The sequence below is a fragment of the Scatophagus argus genome, chromosome 21 (assembly GCF_020382885.2).
Source record: "Scatophagus argus isolate fScaArg1 chromosome 21, fScaArg1.pri, whole genome shotgun sequence".
Classification (NCBI taxonomy): Eukaryota; Metazoa; Chordata; class Actinopteri; family Scatophagidae; genus Scatophagus; species Scatophagus argus.
The window spans coordinates 12,345,828-12,370,745 of record NC_058513.1 but is presented as its reverse complement, the minus strand read 5'-3'; the positions used below and the strand labels follow the sequence as shown (position 1 = coordinate 12,370,745).

The 24,918-nt window shown below is 40.2% G+C and overlaps 3 protein-coding genes across 9 annotated transcripts in view; 1 reads left to right on the top strand and 2 right to left on the bottom strand.

The window, feature by feature from the left end:
* Positions 1 to 471: 471 nt before the first annotated feature.
* coasy (CoA synthase) lies at positions 472 to 6,164 on the bottom strand. Of its 2 annotated transcripts, none has more exons than XM_046377065.1 (10): positions 5,982 to 6,164; positions 4,190 to 4,942; positions 3,859 to 4,073; positions 3,364 to 3,495; positions 2,402 to 2,591; positions 2,139 to 2,203; positions 1,941 to 2,025; positions 1,582 to 1,679; positions 1,000 to 1,146; positions 472 to 896 (listed from the first exon to the last, which is right to left on the bottom strand). In XM_046377065.1, the coding sequence occupies exons 2-10, from the start codon at positions 4,866 to 4,868 to the stop codon at positions 837 to 839; spliced, it is 1,671 nt and encodes a 556-aa protein (XP_046233021.1). In that variant the 5' UTR covers positions 4,869 to 4,942; positions 5,982 to 6,164; the 3' UTR covers positions 472 to 836. The 2 variants fall into 2 exon arrangements, with proteins under 2 accessions (XP_046233021.1, XP_046233022.1); XM_046377066.1 differs by lacking the exon at positions 5,982 to 6,164 and adding an exon at positions 5,478 to 5,954.
* Positions 6,165 to 6,988: 824 nt separating this feature from the next.
* On the bottom strand, positions 6,989 to 12,260 carry zdhhc6 (zinc finger DHHC-type palmitoyltransferase 6). Of its 3 annotated transcripts, none has more exons than XM_046377068.1 (11): positions 12,128 to 12,260; positions 11,026 to 11,571; positions 10,771 to 10,862; positions 10,314 to 10,473; positions 10,042 to 10,200; positions 9,570 to 9,623; positions 9,099 to 9,266; positions 8,793 to 8,834; positions 7,919 to 8,067; positions 7,756 to 7,802; positions 6,989 to 7,666 (listed from the first exon to the last, which is right to left on the bottom strand). In XM_046377068.1, the coding sequence occupies exons 2-11, from the start codon at positions 11,290 to 11,292 to the stop codon at positions 7,566 to 7,568; spliced, it is 1,239 nt and encodes a 412-aa protein (XP_046233024.1). In that variant the 5' UTR covers positions 11,293 to 11,571; positions 12,128 to 12,260; the 3' UTR covers positions 6,989 to 7,565. The 3 variants fall into 3 exon arrangements, with proteins under 3 accessions (XP_046233024.1, XP_046233023.1, XP_046233025.1); XM_046377067.1 differs by having other exon boundaries at positions 12,110 to 12,248; XM_046377069.1 differs by having other exon boundaries at positions 7,919 to 8,064; positions 12,110 to 12,248.
* A 150-nt stretch (positions 12,261 to 12,410) lies between these two features.
* Positions 12,411 to 24,918, top strand: part of vti1a (vesicle transport through interaction with t-SNAREs 1A) — a 111,820-nt gene continuing 99,312 nt past the window's right edge. For all 4 annotated transcript variants that reach the window (XM_046377072.1, XM_046377074.1, XM_046377071.1 and 1 more), the window contains exons 1-3: positions 12,411 to 12,626; positions 17,781 to 17,839; positions 18,770 to 18,880. In XM_046377072.1, the coding sequence (XP_046233028.1) occupies positions 12,533 to 12,626; positions 17,781 to 17,839; positions 18,770 to 18,880 (264 nt within the window). In that variant the 5' untranslated portion in view covers positions 12,411 to 12,532. The remainder of the gene's footprint in view (positions 12,627 to 17,780; positions 17,840 to 18,769; positions 18,881 to 24,918) is intronic.

The following is a 24,918-nucleotide window of genomic DNA, read 5'->3' as shown; positions in this document are numbered from 1 at the left end:
CTCAGGATGTCAATCTTTTTCAATGTCCACTGTATATTTATTTACCCACCTTAAATGTGACAACTACACCAATAATATTACAAAATATTATCTATTGCACGTATTTCTACAAGGACCTTGATTAGTAATCTATAATTCCACATTACATAATTACAAAGAATTTGTTAAAATATTCTGTCAACCCCGAAGACGCAAAGATTAACACAACATTTAATTGATTTAAAAGTGGCGATTTTCCAATATATCTCACCTTTCCTTCGTCGTTTTCTCTTCTAAGCTACATTCATTGCACTAAGAAGACATGGAGAGGAGACAGAAGGAAGGGAAGTGTCTTCAGTTGACAAGGTGCCCAAAATTTTGCAGAAAGATTTGGTCTTAACATTGTGGTGAATGTTGGGCATACTGTTGTATGAATTTAAAGGCCATTCATACAAAGAAAAAAACCATCTTTGGATGAAAACAGAGTTACAGTTCTTGGGATAAGGTAACACTTTATTAATCCCCAAACATGAAGTCCAGCTTTCAAATTCCAAAAATATAGATGTTTTCTGTTAAGGATCATTTATGCTCTTTTTTTTTTTTTTTTTTTTGCACCCATCGACCTTTCATTTTCACAAAGTATCTTAAATTAAGTTTAAAAACCTGTGAAAAGTCAATCAGGCACTGAATCTTGATCAGAGAAGCTTGGCGAGTTTGTTGCAACGGCACAGTAACCCGCTCACTTCTTCCTAAGGCAGTGTTTCCTGTGTGGATTAGTCGTTTGTGCGCACACGTGCTTGTTGCGCGTGCACACAGGTCACAGCTGATGATGATGATGTAGTGACTCATGCATGTTCCTACTGTCCCTTTTGCCTCTCCTGGATTCTCTTCTGAAGAAGATTCCAGGCTTTCAGTACCTTTGAAATATAACACATTGGGAAAATTAACACAGCTCTACACTTTATAAAAATTTTCACTTTCATGTACTGCAGATGTGCAGCGGCATGATGAGTGTCTGACCTGTTTCTGAGTGACCTCTGGCTCCCACAGTGTGCTGAGCACTACATTGGCTTGCTCCACTTGCTTATCATTGGACCACTGGCTCTGCAGTCGGCGCACAGCATCTTCTGAAGTTACCCCATCTCGCTCAGTTATTCTTGACACAGCCTGGGCGGGGAAACGAGAGGAGGCAGCAAGGTGAGTATTTCTGGTGTTTCATTTGTATGTAGAATTACAAGAGTGAGAACTTTAGTGCCCCCCAGTGGTAGTACTGAAAAAAACCCAAACAAACAGCAATCCACAGTGATACCAATACTATCAGCAGAAATGCCAGTTTTACTTTTCACAACCTGTGCCATGAGAATGTCTTACTACATGTTTAAGGACTTCCTAAACAATAGCACATTTTGTTGCTGCATTGTGTAGAAATTACACGCAGTGAGGAATTCTGATACAGCAACACCTTTTTAGCCACATTCACAGAGTGATGATGAACCAAGTACCAGCTTTGTGACCAGCAGTAGTCACCTTTACACCTTTACATCCCCTCCTCCCCCCAACCTGGGCTGATGTGACTCGGTATCTGCAGGTACAAACACTTACCTCCTCGTCAGGGATGATGGTGACCCAGACCTCGTGGACCATGTCTGTCCAGCCGGCCTCCAGAAGAACTGCTGCATCCACCACACAAACCTGTTTACCTTCAAAGAGCAAAGAATCATATGAACACAGAGAAAATCTGGAGCCTGGAAAAAGAGTTTTGGAAGCACTGTAGCTGTAACTGAATCTTATCACTACAAAAAAGCAAAGCAAATGAAAACCGAAACAAAATCTAAGTTTACCACAAATTGTAAAACATATAGCATGCTATAACTTGCATTTTGCATGAACAGAAGACAGAAGACATTAACTCGAACGCCCTACATCCACAGAAGAACGAGGGAGATTAATCCATACAATACCTTCCTCTCTGGCTTGGTTGATTCTGCTCTTCACCAGAAGTGCAATCTCAGGCCACACAATGTCTGTTAGGGCTTTTAACCGCTTCTGCACGAACCAAAAGCACCTCTGATAAATTTTCCACTCACAGCGGCCTTGTCCGACTGCTCAATTTGCAATGTCGTAATGTGCTGACATGTTATTCATACTTGTCACATTACCTGGTTTCCAAAAACTTTCCTTCCTAATGCACGTCTGTCGATTGTTTTATCTTCATTCAGGAGATCTAAAAGTGATGAAATACACGAAAGAGTGCATTGCAACGCATGAGATTTCATACAGCATAGCATTCATAAGACAATTTGGGAAAAAAAATAAATAAATAAAGCTATGGACCAACTTATTTTTGCAGTAACTGCTGAGGATTATGCTACACCTGTAAACCATAGCCTCCCATAATTACATGTCAGGGGTCTTTCCTCACCTGACCCAAATTCTTCAAGCACTCTGTGATAGGCCGCTGTGTCAGGCTGGTACACCTCATGGCCCAGTTTGTCACAGTCGATCCGGACTGCGCCCAGTTCCTCCAGCCGCCTGGCGATGGAGCTCTTTCCACTGCCGCTGCCTCCTGTCAGGCCAATCACGTACGGAAGGGGAGGCAGATGGGACTTGTCCTAGTGCAGAAGAAACAGGACACATACAAGGATGTGAAAGGTGATCGTTTGATAATTTCATACTTAGAGCTAACACTGTAGCATCACACATGAGAGCAACAAAGAATGAGTGGAGGTGAAGACAGGACTAATGCTTAAAAGCAGTATATTTGTACAGGCAAGTGACATGACCAGCTCAGAGCCCCTCTCCACCATCGCAGCAGGGGAGCTCACTGTATCTCTGGTAACGCAGGATCAGGAACAGTCTGGATCACCAGGAACACAAAGTCATGTTCAGTTTGTAATCTGGTCGACACCTTTCACCTTTTCCACCGAATCTTGAAACTCGTGAACAGAAATCTGACAAATCCTCTGACAGAACTGTGTAAATGATCTTTCAGTACAGTTGTCTGTAAGCCCTCACGTGCAATCCGTTGGCATACGCTGGGACAAAAACGGTTATTATTTACCTGAATGAGACACTGTCTATGAGAACAGTTAAACATTTAAGTTTCCAACGACCAATCTGTGTGTTTGACCCTTGTTACAAAATGCTCAGCTGCTTCTGCTTTTATGTATGAAAACACTTTTTCCTCACCTATTGCGGGAAAACAGCCAGTTGAGTTAAATGTTTGACTTCTGCTAAATCAAAATGACTGTTTCCTGACTGTGCAGAGTTTCCACTTGAAAAGGAAATTCACTATTTGACTCTTTGCTGCAACACTAATCTGTTAGTATCTATCTTGCATTGACGTTGCTCATCAAAATGTAAACATCTTTAAAAGTAACCTACTTTAGGTGGTGTAAGGAGGGTGCCCAGCAGGCGAGAGCGTAGACTGGAGGAGCTGATCTTCTCCTCCTCTGTCTCAGTATGGTGAGCATCTTTAAGCAACTGGATCTCGTGGAGGATGAGAGCTGGAAGTCCCTGATTTTAGGAAGCAGAGAACACAAAACACTGAATATGAGCTAATGTGTCCAACACCTGTGGACCAACGAGCTCCTCTGCTGACCCAGGATTAAATCTTGCACTTGAGACGTTTTCTGTGCTTTCCTCACACCGTAAGCCTCTTAGGTTTCTTTCAACAAGTCAGAGGAAAATGATTTTGAACAACCAGCAATCCTTAAAAGCTCAGTGACTCTCAGGATAGAACCTAAGGTGTGTCGAGAGTAGTTATGGACAGATAAAAAGACAACGGATCATCTGTTTGATACGTTGGTAAAACCTTAATCATCCTACAGTTTTATTTTAAAACATATGTAACACGCACTTTCAGTTTCCTCAACTTACATTCTCAATGCGTCTCTTGTTGACAGCCTCGCCTCCCTTTCTGGTCTCCTCGCTAACCACAATGCACTGCAGCAGGGGGTCAACCACAGAGACTCCAAAGGGGTCATCAAGGGGTACGATCTCCACCTGCAGCGAGGGTCTGATGTCTCGCAGGAACTCCTGTAGTTTCTGGACCCGCAGAGAATAGGGCTCGATCAGCTCCTTGAGCACTTTTTCTAAAGTGGGGAGGAAACAGATGTCAGGTGAGCAGCCTCTTCATTATCCATTAAAATACGAGACACTAACCTAAGAAATATCACACGAACGCACATTCCTAAACAGGAACACTCACTTTTCAGCATTGCTTGGTCGCACAAACCAATAAGGAACCTTCTATTGGCTAGCAGGCATGAGATGTTGAGCAACGTCTTGTGGGCCCCGTGGAGCCTGTCAAACGTCCCCCCGACCACCACATCACTGTAGGTCTCCAAGGGTTCTGCCTTTTCTTCTGGCTCTTTTAACTGTTCCTCTTTCTCCTGCACCCTCGATAGCTGTGGGTGAAGCAGCACTGAGGGCAGGCTGGGGCTACAGACGTAGCAGTGACCCGTGTACCTCTGCAGACACTGCGTAACCTGATGGGACTGACCTGGGTCCTGCAGAGGAAAGTCCGTCAGCACCACCTCTGGGGAGTGAGACAGAGATTGTGGCGTGGGGAAGGGGCAGTTTGGGACTGTCTGGATCCCGCTGCACTGAGCGCGCACATTAGTCAGCAAAACACGGACATCCAGGTGCCCGCATATATCAGCTGCATTGCTGTAAAGACGGGAAATGAGCGTGGACAGGTCCACCGCCGGTGGAATGAAAACTGGCCGAGGCTGGCTCCCACTTCCCAGGTTCAGCCCGGGGTGGAGGTGGACATACAGTGTGCGTTCAACGAGCTGAGCAGCTGAGGTCAGCACCGGAGCGATGCGCAAGGGGAGGGTGTGGAGGGGAGATGTCAGCACAAGGATGCCCGTGCTGAACATGGACATGTTAGTGGCTGATAGTGTGGAGAACCGCAGGTGTCGCAGTGTCTCGGGAGTTGTTGCAAGGCAGTGGATAAACACTGGAAGGAATGAAAAGTTGACAGACAAGGATGTGGTGTTAAAAATGTTCTAATTACAATCAAATTACAGTGCTGACTACACACACACACACTCTCTCTCTCTCTCTAGCACTAGCGGTTATTTTTTAGTTACTGTGCTTTTGCAACACCGCAAAATGAATAAACAAAGAAAATATTCAGAGACAAGAAGACTTACAGAAAACTTACTCAACCTCAGGACTCAAAAGCCTTTATAAATATAGTAGCAAGTTGTCATAGCTTCATGCTTTCGTGATTCTTTGTCTGATAATCGCTGACTTGCTAAGAATGTTACCAACACAAGTCTGTGCCCCGTCTGCACACTAATCAGATTCTTTACATATTTCATTACTGTTGCACCACTGGTTTGCTATCTTGACAGGGCTGTTATTCAGTGATTCCAGCTGCTGGTATGCTCCACTGACTATGAAAACATCCAGACATGATCACCATGCTTGCAGTGTCTCTATGGGCCCTCTGCTGAGTTAACCTGATGTATTTGGATGGAATGACTTACCAGCTTTGACAATAGCGCTCTTATCTGCTTATGTTCCAACTCAACACAAGTCAACACCGTGACTTTCCCGATGGAAGTTGCTCTATGTTTAGCAGCACTGACTTGTTGCTAGCTAGCCATCTGCTAAAAGGAGGACCAACAGCAAGTATTCACGCGATGCTTGACAGCCGTAAAATATGAAGCACCGGCTTTATTTTCCACAAACATTTGTCAGCTAGAAATGCTATGAAGTTATCCGTGTAACGTTTCTCGAAAGTGGTAGCTCGCTAGCTATGTAGTGCCACCATCACATTGCCTGTAGGGAGTTGCAATGCGAATCCTTTGCAGCGTGATCCTCCGGGATCAAAATCAAAACAATCCCGGAGGAACGATGATGATCTTACTTATGATCCTGTGATAACGAAGCACCCTGTGTCCGTACTTTGTTATGAACAACATTTAGTGCGGCCCATACATGGAGCAATCTGTCAGACAGGCAGACCTTGCAGTTTAGCATGAGCTTACCTGTGCTGGACAAACCTAAAGCGACGTGGCGACGAATTGTGCGCTACGTAAACACACCTTTCAACAGCTCTACTGAAAAAGTCAATTTCCTGATAATCTTCAAAGGGGAACTCTTTTCACCAGCCCACTCCTCCAAATTACTGAGCACCCACTAGTGGAAGTCATTCACACATGAGCTGGGTTGAAGAGTCATGTGATATGGCACATGCACGCTGATTGGCTGAGAAAAAAAAAGCTGTGACTTGTGGGAAAAGTAGTCACATTGGAGCCTGGGAGACATGGACAGGTAACTAGAGAAATACAGTCTATATTATGATAAATTTCTCTTACATTGCTATATCTTTACTCCATGTATTAGTAGTTGACAAAGCAGCAACAGCTGAAACTGTGACAATATAAAACTGAAAAGGAATAGTTCTTTCTGATCAAAGTTAGGTTTAAGACAGACAAGGCAGAAAATAAAATACAACACAGCATAAAGACTGAATAAATGCAATGTATAAATAAAGCTTGGTGACAAGAGTGTAAAGTTCAAAGTTCCTACACATTATGTTTTAATAATTGAACAGCCTGACTGGACCTCTTTTCACAACAATGGAGGTGTATAAAGTAGCTTATGTGCTTGATTGACATGTCCCTCCCTCCGTTATTGTACATCAGAAGTTGCTTAAACTGTCAGCATTCCCACCAATAGAGCTTGGTTACCCCCACCACAGCTCTGACCATCTCAAACCTGAGCAGATGAGGTCCAGTCAGGCAGTCAATATCTAAATGCCAATCAGTGTAATCCTGAAAATGCACTGGTGGTGCAACAAAATTAGTTTAGTATCAGTGGCATCTTAATTCCCACAGAGACATCATCTGATAGCCGAAGGGTTCTTGGCAGCATCCTAGGCCTTTCACATCACACTAAGACTTGAACAAATGTTGAATGACTATTTTATACATCAAACCCAAGGCAAACATGAGAATTTGCAGCAATCACACAGACAAAGGCAAACAATAACTCTCGCAGAATATTTTTTTTTAATGTTCAATTTATACTTTGAGGCCAACAATTTGTTTTTACAAAAATAATAAAAAGAAATTAAGTGTTATCTCCATACTGTAGAAAGAGTTGCATGACGAAGCCCTGGGGTTGACTGGGCAGAGGCATTGCATAATTAGCAAAAGGGACATCAACACAAGTAAAAACAACATATTCAAGTAAAAAGTCATGTAAATCACAATGCAGTCACGTTACAGCCAGTAGGCAATTCTCAGAAATTAAGACTCTTGCTGGATTTCACTATTGGTCAGAGGGAGTCAAACTGAACTCAAAGGAACAGTCCCTCTCATGAATTCTGTGTCCTCTTCAAGACATTTTTGACAGCAAGCTGCTCAGTACGATTTACAGAACAATGTTGCCTTTGTTGGCTTGTTGGTTTTGAAATGTGAGAAATCTTTAATCAAAGTATGAAATTCTCCACGGTGAGCCTGCAGTATTGGGTATGACATCTTCAGTGGGTGTATGTTTCTGAACAAGGACACACACATTTTGTTCAGTTTAACTCCCCTGCTCTACATAAAGCCTGTTCCAATATATTAATTTAGTTTCTTATCGCTGGTGCTATCAGTGGCAGCTGTGTCATAATGGCACTTCTCCACGCATCGCCTTGGAAACCATCCCCTGACACGCTCTCCCGCTGCGGAAACCGAACCAGAAAGAAAGGACACATCACGTTTGTTACAGGGAATTTAAAACTTAATTCACACCAAAGCAAAAGCATCTCACCTCTCATCTGGTCCTCGCTCAAAACCTTGTCTCCATACATCCACCATCTAAAGAGAAAAACCCATTAATTTTGCTCCTTTACTCGCGAATTCTAAATAACTCTTTCATCAGATTTCAAATGACCACGATGAGTGTTGTTTGCATTCGGCCTAAATGAACTCACTTGGTGCCACGAGTGGCCAGGATGGTGTCCCCCTTGTCGAGGGGGATCCTGGGCTCCTCGGTGCAGGGGGTTCTAAAAAAGGTCTGGAGACCTTTGCTTAGAGGGCAGCAAGCTCCATTATAGTCCTCCACTGCACGGTACTGGACCTGCTGGCCGAGGCATACAAGATATCTGGTTATTTTACTGCTCTGACTAATTTAAAATATATAAGCAAGTTTATTTACCAAATCTGACCGGTTTAATAATATGTCATGTATGTAATCTGTAATGTATTTGGGTTTTGTTACGCATGTATAAATATATGATGTAGCAGAAAGAGCCTCAGTGTCGTGGTTCAGAATTGGTGTTAATACAATATTTCTACATCCAAGCCAGACGTAGCGGAGACTCATTTGGTTAGTCCAGCTTTCCATCATTTCATTGGCTTATTAGCACGCAACAAGCTGATCATTCAAAATTATTATTTACATTATATAAATAAGCTGAAAAGGTGAAAGAATATATTTTAATTGTGTTGATAAATCAGAGATTGAGAATTGTATATTTGTTTGACCTTTTTACTTGAGTTCACTATAGTAGCTGTAGTAGTTTGCTAAAGACAAGATTCCTCCATGCACATAAGTTCAGTTTCCTCGAGGAAAGCTAAATACTCTTACTGCTCCTGATTCGGTACTGATTTGTTTCAAAACAACCACTGTGAACTGAATATGCGCTGACCAGATGAAATCAGATGGATGGATCAGATTGCACTCTAATTCATCTTTGCTGGATATTAAACATGGGGAGTACTGGCCATTTAATAAGTCACGCACATTCATTGCCAGCTCTTGTGCGCTACCACATGGATCTCAGAACAGCTTCTGCAGGTACTTACACTTCTCACTCGTTTGTCAGCTTTCTGCTTCAGTTGCTCAATCTGTTGGAACAGGAATAACATAATTCATATGACTGTTGTTTGACAATGTAACTTTTATCTCATTATTTAACAGGAAATATATCAAGACCAGGAGCTGTTAGAATACATGCTACCAACACTGCCTTTATACATCCTACAAATTAAAGACAATTTATCATTTAAGGTCAAAGACACTTTACAGTACACATAACAACAGTAAGAAGCAAATCAAAGCAGCAAAAACAGCACTGCGCATATTACTCGTCTCATACAAACTAAACTTACAGTTAAGGTGTGCTGGTGACACTTGGGATGTACCGGCCATTCAAGGCCATCACCCTTGGGCATCCCTGACCACGTGAAGACTTGCTTGAAGTTCAGCCAGCGGCTTCCGAGGTCGTATGGGAAGATGAATTCCTCCCCTGTTTGGTAGTGCTGTATTCTATCTTTGGCCTAGCGGAAAACAGCCAGGGAGTGACAGTGGGTGAGTAAGTGAGTCAATGCGATCAGGTGTGGGGATCAAATGAGGTGGTTTTTAGTTGCTGTAATCAGTGCAACACACTGCGCTGACAAATGATCCTGGAACTCATGTACATTGATTATAAATTTTAATTATAAATTTTAATTTAAAGAATTCTGACAATAAAGCATTCAAAGCATGTTAATTAAAACTCACTGTGGCTCAAACAATAACTTACAATGAACAAATAATAAACGACACAAACATCACACAATGTCAGAAACAGACATCCTGACCTTTTCCTCGATCCAGGACTCGATTGAGGTTTTGTTTCGAATAATGACTTTCATCTGAAAAAAGACAGACTTTTTCATTATCAGTGTCAACTTATATTTTATTACTGCATCACTGATTCTTCTTGGATATGCACTGTGAATCATTGCTGAAATTTCAGCCAACAATTTTTGCCTTCTTACAGTGTTCATCAGAATTATGTGGGATAAGCAGGGTATTTGTTGAACAATGCTGCATTTTTGCATCTTTGTTTATGTTTTTGTTTTGTTTATGAGGATGGCAAATGTGAAAGGGAGAAAGTCACACTATAGTCTAAATACCTGTCCTACCTGTTTTACAAACTACTTTTGTTTTCTCATTAAAAACTGAGCTCACAGGTAGTCTGGGTTTGCAAGGTTAAAACAATTTAGAACTTGCACAATTTACAGCCTGTGCAATCTGAAAATCCCACTATAAACGTTATGGTAAACTCACCTGTATGAAGAAAAGCATGCCAACGGCAATAGTAGTGCCCAGTGCCAAACCTAAGGCAAAGAGTGTGGCAGCAAAGGCAAGCACACTGAAGGGCATGAGGGGCTGGAACTGACGCACAGCACTCATGTCAATCTTTACAGTGCTCCAGCCAAATGATATCTGCAGTGACAGAGAAAAAAAAAAACTTAACATATGTGGCAACATCAGTATGAAATGCTGAAATGAATGAGGCCATCAAAACTACGGAACAGTGGGGTATGGAGACTGCCCACCCTCTCATACAGCTGTGTGTACATGGTCATAATGAAGATGATGGCAGCATGTGAGCAGCCCAGTGGAGCCAGCAGCAGGAAGCTGGTGAAGTAGGCATGGTTTAGGTGCCCACAGCAGTTGTTGATCCAAGGGCAGTGGTGGTCCATCTTCATGACGCACCTGGAAAAGGGGAGGAAGAGGAGGACAGGAGTGCTGGGGGAACTGACTGGTTGTTCGGGAAGACACAGAGTGACAAGTTCATCAGCGAGTCACACTGCATCATTAACACTGCAGGTATAAGGTGTCAATCTATTTTAACATCACATAAATAGATTATGTGATTATGGTGCTCTATATAGATTGATGATTGATGATTTTCTGGCTATAGTAGCTCTCTGGGCTCTTTATGTTTTCTCTATCTCCATATCAAACAAGTGGTAGAACACCCACTCTCTCTGTGGTAATAAATGTATCTACCTGTTACACTTGCGACAGTGGTGAGATCTGGGGGCCTTGTACCCTTGGCACACTCTGCAGTACTGTAGATACTGGGTGTCCTGTTCATTCTCCTGTTTCGGGACAAATAAATGTGTTAAATGTCTGATGTAACATATTCCCTTTGAGTAGGTGGTAATTGTGTACACATGGTCCAAACTGATTCTTTACACTGTCAACATGAACAAACACCAGTAACAAAGGCTATAAGCTTTTATCCTAATCAAGGATTCTTACTGGTGTCCAACCAAGAGGGATGTATCCAGGTCCAACAAACATAGCGTTGAAGTAGTTGTAAAGGATGAGAACAGTCCAGTTGATGAGCATGATGAAGTTAATGCTGCCTCCTGTAGTGTCTAGTGGCCAATACCAGATGATGGAGTCCAGAATAGCCATGGTAGAGCATATAGCAATGACAGACAGTGCTATGACTGGACCCCAGTGGCACAATCTCCGAACCTCATGGAGGTTTTCAAATGTCACAAGGGTTGAGAAGAAGTTCATCTTTTCTCCACAAGGTTAGGACTAGTATTTTGTGTGTTGAGTTCTTGAAATGTATCGTCCAAGCTTCAATGTGTTACTTTTTTTCTTTGCTATCTTGCAAAGTCAGTGGTGCAGATGGTGCACATATTTTTCCTCGTCTTCTGAGTACCCAGCAACTGGCCTGGTCTTGGGTCACTGGGACTCTTTGTGTGTCCTTGTTCGTTGCACCAACAAAGAGCAACATCCTCTCCTGCCAATACTGGGAACACACTATCTTTGTGACTGAGTCATATTCCCCATCTAAGAAATGGAGAGAGAAATTTTAATATATTAGAACCAGTGTTGCTACATTTCAAAACATATCTGTTTAACTGTGGAGTACTCACAGTGATGTCCATTATCATTTTTAAATAAATATTGCTTTTAGCTGTAAATATGTAATTATTATGTAATTTCCTTCCTACTCACTGGATGCAAACCCATATAGCATTTGCTCAACAGCGACCCAACTAATTAGCTCATGTTACCAAGCTAGCGAATTCACAGCAAGAATACATTGCACGGAAACATCATATACAAGCACTGTCCATCATATTCACTTGTCAAACAAGAGAGACCACTCTGGGAAAGAAAAAAAAGTAAAAAATAAAACGAAGAGTACATAAGTAAATAGCTTTAGCAAAAAAAAATATTCGGTTTAGCATAAAGGCTAACGTTCCTGCAGTTAGCTAGTTAGCTAACGCTACCCTTTTGACAGCTTGACAAAAGTAAAGTAGCAGGCTGGACTACTGCCATTAAAAGGACAACAGTGTATATCAAAGTTATAACGAAAGCTTACCGCTACAGGTATACGCACAGCTTTTATGAATGGAGAAAAACTGTCACTTTAAATTACCACCCTGGCCACTTCCTTGAATTTTTTTTCAATTTCTTCAACGTACAGGGAGGAACCTTCCTCATGGTGTCTCAGAAACTATGTTAGTACCTTTAACCTATTGTGGACACTTTTTTCGAAACAATTCATTACTCAAACATCAGAACCGCAAAAATAATTTCTTTATGGACGTTCGGCAAAAATAAACGTGAATGACATTTTCAATTCATTGGATGAACCGTTTTCAGTGTCGTACTAACGAAATACAGTTCCTTATCGAGCATATTACACTGTGACTCAAGGAAGTGACTCCATTCGAGCCTTGTTTTTATTATTCTGAGCTAACTGTCAACCTGTAAGCCACCTGTTTTAAACTTAAACGTCAAGATGTCGTCAGACTTTGAAGCCTACGAGCAGGACTTTGGGACAATTACAGCAGAAGTAACGAACAAAATTGGCAGAATTCCCAAATTAAGTGGAGGTAAGACAGTTAAATTTATTAGCTGGAATCGCTGAGCTGGAGGTAGCTATGAGCTAACTGGCATTTCTCAGCTGAGAGGGCTAGCTAACGGTTTTAGGTGTTCTTGTTGTGTTGTTTCATTAGTTTAATATTCCATCTACTGGAAATTTATCGCACTAAATGGGGAAACGAGGCTAAAACGTGTTGTTGAATCCTATTTAAAACTAGACATCATGTATTACAGGCTGACTCACTAGCTTGGTATTTGGATTTAGTCAGTGTGAAAATGTGAAACACCGAGTTTGTCGGCAAATAACATCTCATGTTTTACAGTAGATGAGGTTAGTTAAGGTATCTATGCTTTTGTGGGCTACTACAGCTACCAATGGCATTTTTAAATGGAAAACATAAGCTTTTGGCCGCTTGTATTCTAACTGGTAACTAAACAACATTTAGAAAACACAGCAATGAATGGATAGGAAGTGAACTTTAACATTACAATAATATCTCTTGGTACAGATACAGCTTCATTCCACAGAGTTTTGATGATGAAAACAAAGAGTTTATTTCATAAATACATGTTAACTAGAGTCACCATTAATAACACAGCGGGTTTCTGTGTTTTTGGCATCAAAAGAAACCTGACAGTCATTAATGAGATTATCAAACAACTGGGTCATCCTACAACAAGCGGTCAGACCCAGGTTTGGATGTCAGTTGTGGGCATTTTGCATGTGGGGCTCTTTTAACAGAGACATACAGGTCAGATGTATTCATCAAGATAAACAGTCCATAGGTGTGAATGAATCTTTTTCATATGTGTGTTAGTTAGACTCTAGGTTTATACAGAATATGGATAGAAAGATGGATGAATGACATCGTCAAACATTCTTTTTCACCCAAGTGGGAGTTTAAGTTGTCATCAAGTCAAGATGTGTTGTTTCATACTAATGCTTTAGTTATGTATTTGCCCCTTGATTACATTGATGCAGCCAACTTTGGTTCTGTAGTCACACGGCTGGGCCTGATTTAGAGCATCTCAGTATGTTTTGCAGTGGCTCAGAAATAGGATCTTAACTCTTAACTTTTTTCTTAGTGCCTGCCATGTTTGGGCACACACATTCCAGGTTGCAAATTATTTTCTTGATTGGATGGATTTGTGTTCATTATGAAAGTACCTTACAACTGACAACTTTCTGTTTAGTCTGCACACATTGAGACAATGAGAGAAGTGAGGATAGCATGCAGCAGAGATGATTAATCTGATTTAAACTTGCATCTTGATAACAGCAGGTGTTGAGTCCCATTCAAAATTCATTTATTTGTCAATAGTAAATTTATATTTGTTGGGACATATTTTGACCAAAGCACACACCGATTCAGTGTGTTGATAATAAATAGACACAATGGTGTCCCCATGTCATCAGTTTTATGCAGATTTATAAATGGACAATAAGCACATCCTTTTGCATACAGTGTAAGGATGATAGGACGGATGATCTTGCGGTACTGTTATACTCACAGAATTGATCCTAGTGGCACAAGCTTTAAGCTGTAGAAAGTGAAAAAGCTTTTGTGGTAAGAAATATTTATCTTTCTTTTATCCTGAAGCACAATTTGTGCTCCATTTGAATATGAATATATTTGGGTCACACATGAAAAACAAGAGTGTTACAAGCAGTTGTGTAGTGTAGTAATTGCATAATAGACTGCACATAAGAACTTTGCCCATTTATAGTGTGTCTCTGCATGTGATCTGATGCACCTGTTTTACCCAACCTGTTATTTTTTAATTTCAATTTTTTTTTAATTTAAGTTACTTTATTAATCTTAAACTTACTTCTCTGCATTTAACCCATCACTGATTGAAACACACACATGCAACATGCAGTGAAACACACAGGAGCAGTGGGCTGCATCAAGGGCCCAGGGAATTGGGGGTCTTGGGGGAACCGAACCAGCGACCTTCTGATCACAAGCCCCTTTTCTATCCTCTAGGCCACGGGTCATCTTCCTCCTGATGTTCTGGAACTTGGTTAGATTGTTGTTTATTCAGCGTGCCGTCATGGCATGTTTTTTTTGTTTTGCAGACACTATATTTTCACACACGTCTCGTTTTCCTTGATACATTTTTAGAGCTGTTAAAAGCAGATATCAAGCCATCACTGTGCCAGTTTCACACCGCTGTGCACAGTAGCCTTTTTGATGTCTTGAGTATGAAGACCGGTCCTTATTTACACACATCAAACACTGTTTTTACAATGCACATAATCTACCTTGCAAATTTCAGTTTCTGTGTGTCATTTGATACAAATCATATTTGGAAGTGGAGGTAAATATTAAATATGTAAAAATGCGGTAAAAAAGTGAGATGTTCTCCATAACATGTCTTCACTTGATACAGTTGTTTTATCCAGTTGGTATTTTGCAGAGTGAAATACAGTGCATGTTTTTAATTAGCATCAAGTGCACAAATCCAATAGATATGATAAATATGTGCAACTATAAATACTGTATAATGAACCACAGTAAATGTAGTAGTGCAGCCTGAATTGTACTGTCCGCAGCTAATTGACTTCTGCTCTGCTAGTTGTTTGTTTTCAATTTTGACTGCTCAAAGCTGCTTCCAACCCCTACTTGGAACATTTATCTCTTTCTTTGGACTCAGACACACTCATTGTTTTATTTCTATTTTTTTCAAAGGCCACTGCCGCTCATGAAACCTCGCCTGATTAAATATTTTTGGTTTGGAGTTGGCATCTTTGAAGATTCATGGCAACCCATTCCACTGTGTAATTCCACATTGCTTTCTTTCGCCATCTGTTGACTGTGTCAGAGTAAGCCCATATGAATATGTACAAAGCCAGGGAACACATTACAGCCATAAGTAGTTATTCAGTGTCCTCTGCCAACAGAATAGTTTACAGTTAAATTTCAGTTCCCTTCCTTCTCATTAAGGGTTTGCTTCTTTTCTTCCTTAAGTCCCCCAGGCTTTACTTCCTGAAGTGGCTGAATTTTCCATGGATTGACAGACCTCTATTTAATACATTAATATAACTCCAGACAAAGGGCTTTTGTCATTGCTGTTGTCGTACCTCTCCATGTCACATGTGTACAGTTGCTGATAATGGCGAAGGTGTGTGGAACAACTGTCCTTGACTGGCATCATTCATGTAACAGTCAACTGAACATGTGTTTGTATGCTCACATGTTACCATCCCCCAAAACCCGAGGTTCAATGAACATGAAATGTGAATGTCAATCTTTTTCTTTTTTTTTCCACCTTTGAGTGTTTATGGCAACAGATTCCCTGTCAGTCACTGCAACTCAAATTTTGGGAGAGTTTTTCAAGTTAAAAACAAAAGTCCTACTTCTTCTTTATTTACCTTTACTGTTGTGTACAAAACTTCTCATCCGTCTGTCAGCAGGTTGTAGTCTTGGTAAATATCCATACATATTTCACAGCCCTCCAGCTTGGGCCTGAGTTTGAGCAAGAAAGCACCATCTCATCGCGAATCGCCTCTGGCTATTTACTGTGTAGGTTGTGGGGCTGGACACAGGTTTTAAAAATGAATTTTAGGACTGGCAAAAGGTAATGTTGGCCCATGGTGTGTGAGAAATGAAGATCTTGGCTTAGCTTTTTATGATGCTGCATTCTCGCACCTGAAATCCTTGTGATTTGAAGTTCTGTTTTTTGGGGGGTTTTTGTGCTTTATTTTTCTGTTTTATAGAGCATCCGTTGGTTGATACGCAGTGCATAGTGTTCATTTTTTATTTTTGGTTAAAGGTTCTACTCATGGTTTTTCATTTGCTGATTTTAAAAATGTCTTTAGTTAATATATCACTTTGATTTAAATGAGAAATATTTGAATTGATCACAACAGTATTTTGCATTTGTTGCATTTTGTTTGAACTACTGGCATGCTGATATCACAGAGTCCTCTCAAAAAGATGCCAGTTCCTTTTTCTCATCATCATTATTATTTTGATCTGCTGAAATGTCATTGGTTTGTTTTGGAAGACAGTAGTCACTTCTTGGTGTGTATTATCTTCAAAGCTTTGTAGTTTTAGGTATCCTTAAAAAATATTTTGTTTAAGTTTGACATATTTTGGGGGCAGTTGAGAAATTGAGGCCTCCATCTATACTATTTATGGCTAATTTCTATTTTTCATGTAATATTATATGCATTGTTATAATTTGGCCTGAAAGTAGTGACTTGGTGAAACCTGGTTCATGACTAATACGCATACATCCATACAACTGTGAGCACAAATAATGCAAAATTTGTGCTAAATCTTAACAAAGGCCAGTTTTGCTTTGGGACTGTAAAATGTTGTAGTAGAGCTAGAGGTTTCTAAGGTAATTCTAAGGTAAATGTAAAACTAATGTGACGTGTTAACACCACATGTTATAATAGCTCAGGTTAGTGTTTTTAAAATAGCTCTTTTTGTCTCCAGTCATTAAAAAAACTCTATGACTTAAACAATAACTCCTTCATTATTATCTGACTATGTTTATACAATAACTGAAGTGTTCAAGCACATTTTATCATGTATTTCAATCTTTTGGTTAATCTTCTATCCTTTTTGTGCCTCCATTAAAATATGTTGCATTAATGATGCTTGACTGGACCTCTACAGTTCTTATGGTTCCCTTTAATGGCAACGAGGGCTAATTTCAGAACAAAAAGCAGTTCTTTATAGAGATATTAGGTGGAAATGCTGCTGCCTTAAGCGGCGATAGGATGTAGTTCGCAAGCTTCTCTGGAACTCTCGCAAGTGATAATGAGTTTCAATGGGTAATATGGAAGAGGAGCCACGGGGTGAGGTGCAGAACGGTGCGTTAGTCATTCTGAGTGGGACTCATACTTCTGGCAAGTGAGCAAAGCTGACGCCTCCCTTCCCTTTGAGTTGGCACGAGGTGTCTCACTGCTCCTCAACAGAAACCAACAAAGGCCTCATAGACGCCAATAACTAAGAGACATCAAATGTTGGCTCGTCGTGTAGAGAGAATGTGTAAATATATCTTCAAATGTGTCCTCGTGTGTTGTTTTCTCCCAGTCTCTTTCTCTCTCCCCCTCTCTTCCCCCGTTGCGGGGGAGTTAGGTTGTTGTCATGAAGCGCTGTTCCTCTGTCGGCTGATCAATATGTTGCTGTTTTTTTTTTCCCTTTCAGAGGAGAAGACACAGCTGGTTCTAAATGTCGACAAACAGCTTGAAGAAGTCAGAGAGTTGGTATGTCTTTGATCAGTAATTTTCTCCTCTTCCCATTTCCTAAATAATGAATTTGTGCAAACAGGGAGGGGACAATTTTCACTGGCAGCAGACAACAGCACCTGTATTATCCTGGTGGTGACATGACATGCAGACACACACGTGGCGGAAAGGAGGCTTCCTCCTCACATGATTACTTTCCAGTAATCTGCTTTTAAGTGACACCCCTATGACACATTTCAAGCCATTATCTTGAGGTGGGAGTCTTCATGTTGCTGTTTAAAGAATGAGCAAAGTCACCTGACAGAGACAAATTGTTGTTGCATTTGTCTTGTTATGTCACAGTGATTAGTTTCCTCCAGATCTGCCACACAGAGACCTGTCTAGCCATGTATCAAATGTACTTTTACTTCATTCATGCTGACATTTTTGGGCCTGTCGCATGTCGCTGCGATGAAGAGGCCCTCGTATTTGATTGTGTATTTATTTACAGAACAGCCTTCCTCTGTCACAACTTATATCATAGCTGAGTGACGTGAACGGGAGGCATTTTCCTTTTAGAATCAACGTTCAAGTCAATGCCGCTGTTATTAATTTCAGAAAGTTTAATATTTCCAGAGTTGTCAAAATTTCTATGTTCAGCAGCTTTTTGTCATAGATAATAACCCTTTTTTGAGACTTAGCTATGCAACATTTAGAGAAATGCATAGATGGTGAGAGACATATGATCATAAGTATATTGGGAGGCCTACATTTTTTAGCATCTGTTCAGGAGTGCTGTGAAAGTGATGAAGTATCTTATCATTATGATGTGGATCAGAATGATCTCTAAGCCTGTAAGTTTTGTAACTTTTTATATTCTAAAATATTTTTTGAAACTGATCTTAAAGTGTTAACCAGGAAAAGCATTTGAAATACTACTCAGTTAACTGCATTAACTGCGGGTTTTAGCTGGAGCAAATGGACCTGGAGGTGCGGGAGATCCCCATCCAGAGCCGAGCCATGTACAACAGCAGACTGAAGAGCTACAAGCAGGAGGTAGAGAAGCTCGAGAAAGACTTTGTAAGTACTCAAACACCTTCTCAAATCTTTGTTAACAGTTATTTGAATGTTAAAAACATAATGTACCTCATCAGTACTTTAAAACTGACTTTAAAAATCTGTATAGCAAAAACACTGTTAATTCTTATGACATACTGTTTTTAAAAGTTCTCAGATCCATTGTGGTTTATATACACATCTTTTGTTGGCGCTCCACAACCAAACTCTCTCTCTCTCTCTCTCGCACACACACACACACACACACACACACACACACACACATACAGACACTGAAGCTCAGTGGTGCCTCCGCTGAGGTTAATTCAGAGTTCGTATTTGAACTTGCACTGTGATGCCTATTGAGAACAGGTTGGGTGTGTTTGTGTTGTTGCTGCCGAATCTGGCCTTGTTTAGTAATTCATAAATCACGGTATATCTCGACTTGATCTCTAGCCTCTATCAAAGCTTAATGAACAGCCCAGTCTAACGGGCCCCTCGCTTTTAGTCCCTATTGTTGGCTACCGATATTGCTCAAGGTATTTCAGTTGATCAATAATATGATAGAAATAAGCAATTACATTTAATGTAAATGTAACTCCATTGCTCTCTTATTTTTATCTTATCTTCGCAGCTTTTTACTCTTTTCACCCTTATGTTGCAAAAATATCTTCAATTCTCTGTTATTCAAGCATTTTACTTGTAAAAATATGTATCTTTAATGATATCTTTACTTTGTCTCTTGTCTGTTGTTGTTTTCTGTTAGTCAGTTTTGTTTGTGCTGGCATTCACAACACGTTAATAAACCCATGGTGTAAATGCAGCTGACCTTGAGCTACCGAGCAGCCGAGTCAGTCCACAAATCAAATATGATGAGAAACAAATCCACAACCTCAGAATGTGTTGGAGAAATAAATACTAAATTGGACATTTAAGAACCTTAACCTTAATTCACAAAAGACTGACCTGGGACAGGGGCAACATTTAACCTTGCCACTAATGTGCTTCCAGTTAAGTTTTGCTGCCTGGAGATTTTAGGCAAAAAAGCAAACTTTTCTAAAAATTTTGAAATCAATTGAAAAATCCCCTCTCAAATGTGAACTTTTTCTTCTCCTCACTGGAACATTCATTGTTGGCCATCTGAAGCATGAAGGAATGATTTCAGGAAATAATAAACACCACAAAACTGATCACAGAGAACCATTTTAGAATGCGTGCCTTCACAGTAAAGTCATCACAATCACAACTGCAAGTTTAAAATATTTTTGTATTTTCAAAATGAAATGAAAATTGTGGGAATGACATTTAAACAAAGCAGGATTATCATGACAAACTGCATATTGTGAGTGTTTAATAATCTTTATTCACCAGAAACTCCTTGTTAGAATCTGTGTTGAATCAAACTAGGGAATATAGCAACATTTTCCCCCCAAACCATCATTATTCCAAATGCAGAACAAACAAGTAAACATGCATAAACACCCCATTTGGATGAAGTTATCATGTGTTAGTGATCTGCGAGCGCACCACAGAGATGTGCTAACTGAGATCACAGAGGAGATCTCTCTGCCAAGACAGTTTACTTTCCTCGCCATGGGCATTTAATTGGCTGCCGATTAATCTTTAACTTTTCTTCTCCCTGCACTTACCATGCTTAATCATCAAGCAGTAAACACCTGCTGGGGCTGATATTGGTGCTAAATTTCATTATTTGCATTTTTTTGGTCTGTTTTCTTAAACCGGGAAAAACGTCAGCATTCCTCTATCCACCTTCTAAAACGAAACCTTGCATGCATATTTCATTAACAGAACATGAATGCATCTAAATTCCTACTTTCGTATCGCTGCATACTCACAGCCCACAGTACTGAAATGCAAAGCAGAAGGTAGCTGTGGGATAGTCCAAGTGGATGAAGAATATTCGCCTGCTTCTCGCTGTGACTCCCCCACTCTGGTGGAGTCATTTCTACAACTCTGTGTGTGGTGTTCATTGTACAGTTAAACCAGGAACATCCTCCTTCGCAGTCACATCTAGTATATCTGGTCTCCGGTAAATCTTATGCAAGTGTTCATAAGGCAGGAACTTCAGCCCATAAGGCAAGAACTTCAGCCCCCTTTGCCTAAGATGTGCCAAATGCTATAGCCAGACTCAGCCTCTAGCTTCCTGTAGGCCTAGTGAGAACATGACACTCAGCACGAAAGGCGTCAGGTGGAGAAAGGCAATCTCCTCTCTTTTTAATGTAAAAATCTCCAGCTTTGTTGTGTCTTCCGTGGATATCAAGGCCTTTCCACTCCCTCACCCCCCCAACCTACTGGCCTCCCACGGGTGTCTCCTCCCCTTAACCTGTTCTCTCATCCTCCCATTCACCCATAGTTTGAAGTCTTTCTACCACCGGTGTGCCAGCTTGAGACCTCAGTCCCGCTCCTTTCCAGACAGGGCCTGAGTCGACCTCAGTAACCCAACCATTTCATCCAGGAAGACAACTTATCAAACGGGCATCCCAGAGGCGTATATATGAGCTGTAGCTTTGTTGGCTTGGTTGACAGCTTCATTGCGATAATAGAGGGGACAGTGGGGGTCTTGAAGGTGCTGGGTCACAGCAAAGGGGAATTGTAGCAGCCAAAGGGGATGCCAGCCTGACAAAAAAAAAGGAAATAAAGAAGAAGTCAGAGTGTGGAAACATTTTTTAAAAAGGACAATGAAAATCCTATTTGATGGGATCAGTTTGTTCAAGTCAGGAGAAGCAGGGTGGTGTGGGTCTTAGCAGTGGCTTTGATCAGGCAAAGAAGAGGCCTAACGTAAGCTTAATTTAATGAAATCTATCGGGTAAACAGAGCCAGCATCTTCAAAGGACCACGATTGGTCTGTCCCAGTAGGGAAGGTGGGGGACTGCAGACGTCTGCTGTGTCTCTCACATAACACACTCCATTTTTGAAGATGTGACTCAAATCATGTACCATGCTAATTGTAAAAGTGTGATGTCTCTGACAGGATGAGATGTCATAAGCTGTCATGAAGCAACACCAGCTCAGAGATTTAGAGGTGATTTTTGTCAGTCCTGGAAACTCGTGGTGGTGTCTTCTCTGTTGTCAGAACATATTTTTAATATCAAAGCTCTTTCTTTCTTGCCCTTTTCAAAGCGTTTTCATGTTGTATTGTTAAGTCTGTGCTTGAGTCTGTTTAGCAAGTGGGAAATATTTTTAGTCCAAAGCAGATTTCAGTCAATGTGCAGTTAATGATGTGTCTTAATTAACTGATTTTACAATTCACAGTATCATTTATTAAACAGAAACAACTGCGTCCAACCTTTCAGCTAGTATAACACATTAGCTTAATCTGACGCGAAATGGTGGTGTAGTTAAGAGCATTCTCTCCTGGTTACTTTTTAAAATTAATCATTTAATCAGCATTATATTTTTCTATACCTTTGTTCAAATCTTGCAGTGCCTCCTGATTGCCCTTCACACATAATATTAAGTGTATAGAGATGGTTTTTGAGGCATCAGTATGCTGTTGTTGTTGATTTCTTTGTGCAGCAGATGGCGATATTGCCCTAAGAATTTGTATGTATGTGACAAGGACAGTAGTGGGCAAATTTACCAATTACTTAGCCTTTCTGATGTATGAGCAGACTTGCTATGATAAATCCTTCCACTTATTATTAAGCCTGACCTCATCCTTTTTGCTTTGTAATAGAGATTGAAAATAATGTTACAGAAAACGTCCTTGTGCTAAAAGCACATTTAATACAAGTGTCTTATGGCAGTCTGGCTCCCAACTTTATGTATTTTCTGTAGTTTGTCTGGTTCTCTAAAAGTTAATTAAGGAAGCCAAACAAAATATGAATGAACTAATGCCTCCTTAGCAAAGTGGAATGTCTTTTTGAAATGATATTGTTAACAATTTCATCCTTCAAATCTCCCCTCCCAATTAATCTTTCTTGACATTAGGTGTTGCTGCAAATATTTTCCCTCCTTAAGTTGCATGTAAGGAGGTCACTTTACTTTTAAGAAATAATATTTTTTGCCTTTTCAGTGATAAAAACACTCCTCGTCTGGTCAGAGGCTTTGTGTTCAAGGATCCTTGACTCTGTTGAAAGGTTAATTGATAGTCACTAAATATCAAGCTTTGACAAGTTTTATTGTTGAATACATCATCTTTTTCTGACTTTAAGTGGGACTTAGTGCCAGTAATGGTCAAGGCAGTTTTGTCGATGGCATGAGAGTCACTCGGTTATTCTTTGGAAGGAGGATTAATTTTGTTCGATAAATACCAATTGAGAATAAAAAGCTGTTGTCATAATATGCTGTCGACCATTTCATCAAGGACCATGAAGATGTCCTTTCTTAGCAAGCATCAATATTCCTTTTGAGAAACATATCATTGCTCAGTCTTTATATGAGACTATCACAGTATATAATGCAAGTTATTACATGATATGAAAAATGTGATGCGGTCAAATTTTGATTCACCTGAGGTATAATGCTTAACTTCAAGAGAGGCCTGTTAAGAGAAGTTTGAAATTACACTGGATAATTTTCCTCTCCCGTTCCTGGCTTCATTTATTCTATTATAGATACAGTGAAATTTGATCTAGCCTGTGTTTTCTCTGATTATGAATCACAAGGCCAAGTGTCACTGGGATATAACTAACACCTCCTTATTTCTTATTGTCGAGTGTTGTGTTGTTTGGACCTACACTCACAGTCAAGTACAATGTCTGCACTGCCTTTTGCTGTAATAAAAATACCTTTAGATGGAATGCCTCCTAGTGTCTGCCCAGGGAGTTAATTAATACATTTCCAAAGAGTCAGTCAACCTTGAGATTTTGAACACTTTATTTGTCAGGTACACCAAGGTGAAGGAATGAAAAAGCTGCTTGTATTGATTACTCTTCTTATTTCTTGATATTTTTTTAACCTGATATATCAGTTTCATAAGTGGTTTGACCTTGTAGAGATAACTTAAAGAATTTCGCTTTCAGCTGTGGCAAACATTGAGTGCTGTGTTTAATGAATTGGCACATTGGACCTTTGAAGACTTGGAAATGAGGAGAAAATGGTTTGATTTGAAAATATGGAGCTGCAAACAAGATCGGTTAATGATCACATCGGACGTGTTTCACGTGTGAGCACCCCTCAGATGAGGCCGAGGCAAACTTGTGTAGCTCTTGGTTCTTGTTTAGTTCAAAAGTGTCAAAATAAATTGACTTGTAGAAGATGTAATGAGTGGCTTTTGACTTTAAAACATACAGCTCAGATTACATGTTTCAGTTGCCAGTCAGAAGTTTGTTTTTTTTATAAGCCTCTTCTCTTGAATCCAAACCCCAGAGCTATTTGTTGCCTCTGCATCTGAGGGTCATTCGCGATCGGTTCATCATTGGCAATGAATTAACATTTTTCTCTGGTGTTTGAAATGCTTTAGAAAGTATAGGATATTGTCTCTATTTCTGTTCTAGTGTGGGACCTGTTATTTACTCTCCACCCAAAGAATGCAAATTCTTTGGTATGTATGTAACCAAGCCAAATATATGAAGACGACGGTGCCCTTCATTAATGTAATACGGACAATTCAAGGTTGTTGAGACTATCCAACTTAAGCTTACAGTGGCCATAAACTTATTATGTTTAGAAACATAAATGGAGAAAGAAGAGTTTGCAAAGTCATTTATTGGAAAGTCGTGTTTCTGTCTTAATAAGCTCTGACAGCATAAATTTTTTTTAACCAGATGCCGATAATCATGTTAAGATTTGGGTTTTGATGGGAGTTTTTAGGACCACTGTACTTCCCACGCTAGAATCACACCAGTAGTGATTAAAAATTAGCATTGTTGTAATCCATTTTGAAGGGCTCTTGTCGTTTGCCCCCTGTCCTCATTATGGTGACTCCTGCAAACAAACAACATGACAGACCAACATTAGTTGGATGTTAGACAGTTTAAATCGCCTTAGGTTGCGTTGGCTTACTTGCTGTTCTTAAACACAAAGGAGTAAACACAGATTGACTCTTTTCATGGTTTGTTGCTTAACAACCCATCAATGACACCAAAGTCTAATCACTC

What these genes read in the sequence shown, in the direction of transcription:
- coasy (XM_046377065.1), bottom strand. Translation starts at nt 4,868, where the DNA reads ATGTCCATGTTCAGCACGGGCATCCTTGTGCTGACATCTCCCCTCCAC. An exon ending in ACAAGAGACGCATTGAGAAT is followed by an intron (nt 3,496 to 3,858) that starts GTAAGTTGAGGA and finishes TCCTAAAATCAG; the next exon opens with GGACTTCCAGCTCTCATCCT. An exon ending in CCATCATCCCTGACGAGGAG is followed by an intron (nt 1,147 to 1,581) that starts GTAAGTGTTTGT and finishes TTCCCCGCCCAG; the next exon opens with GCTGTGTCAAGAATAACTGA.
- zdhhc6 (XM_046377068.1), bottom strand. Translation starts at nt 11,292, where the DNA reads ATGAACTTCTTCTCAACCCTTGTGACATTTGAAAACCTCCATGAGGTT. An exon ending in CACTGTCGCAAGTGTAACAG is followed by an intron (nt 10,474 to 10,770) that starts GTAGATACATTT and finishes CCCCTTTTCCAG; the next exon opens with GTGCGTCATGAAGATGGACC. An exon ending in AGTCCTGGATCGAGGAAAAG is followed by an intron (nt 9,267 to 9,569) that starts GTCAGGATGTCT and finishes GTTTTCCGCTAG; the next exon opens with GCCAAAGATAGAATACAGCA.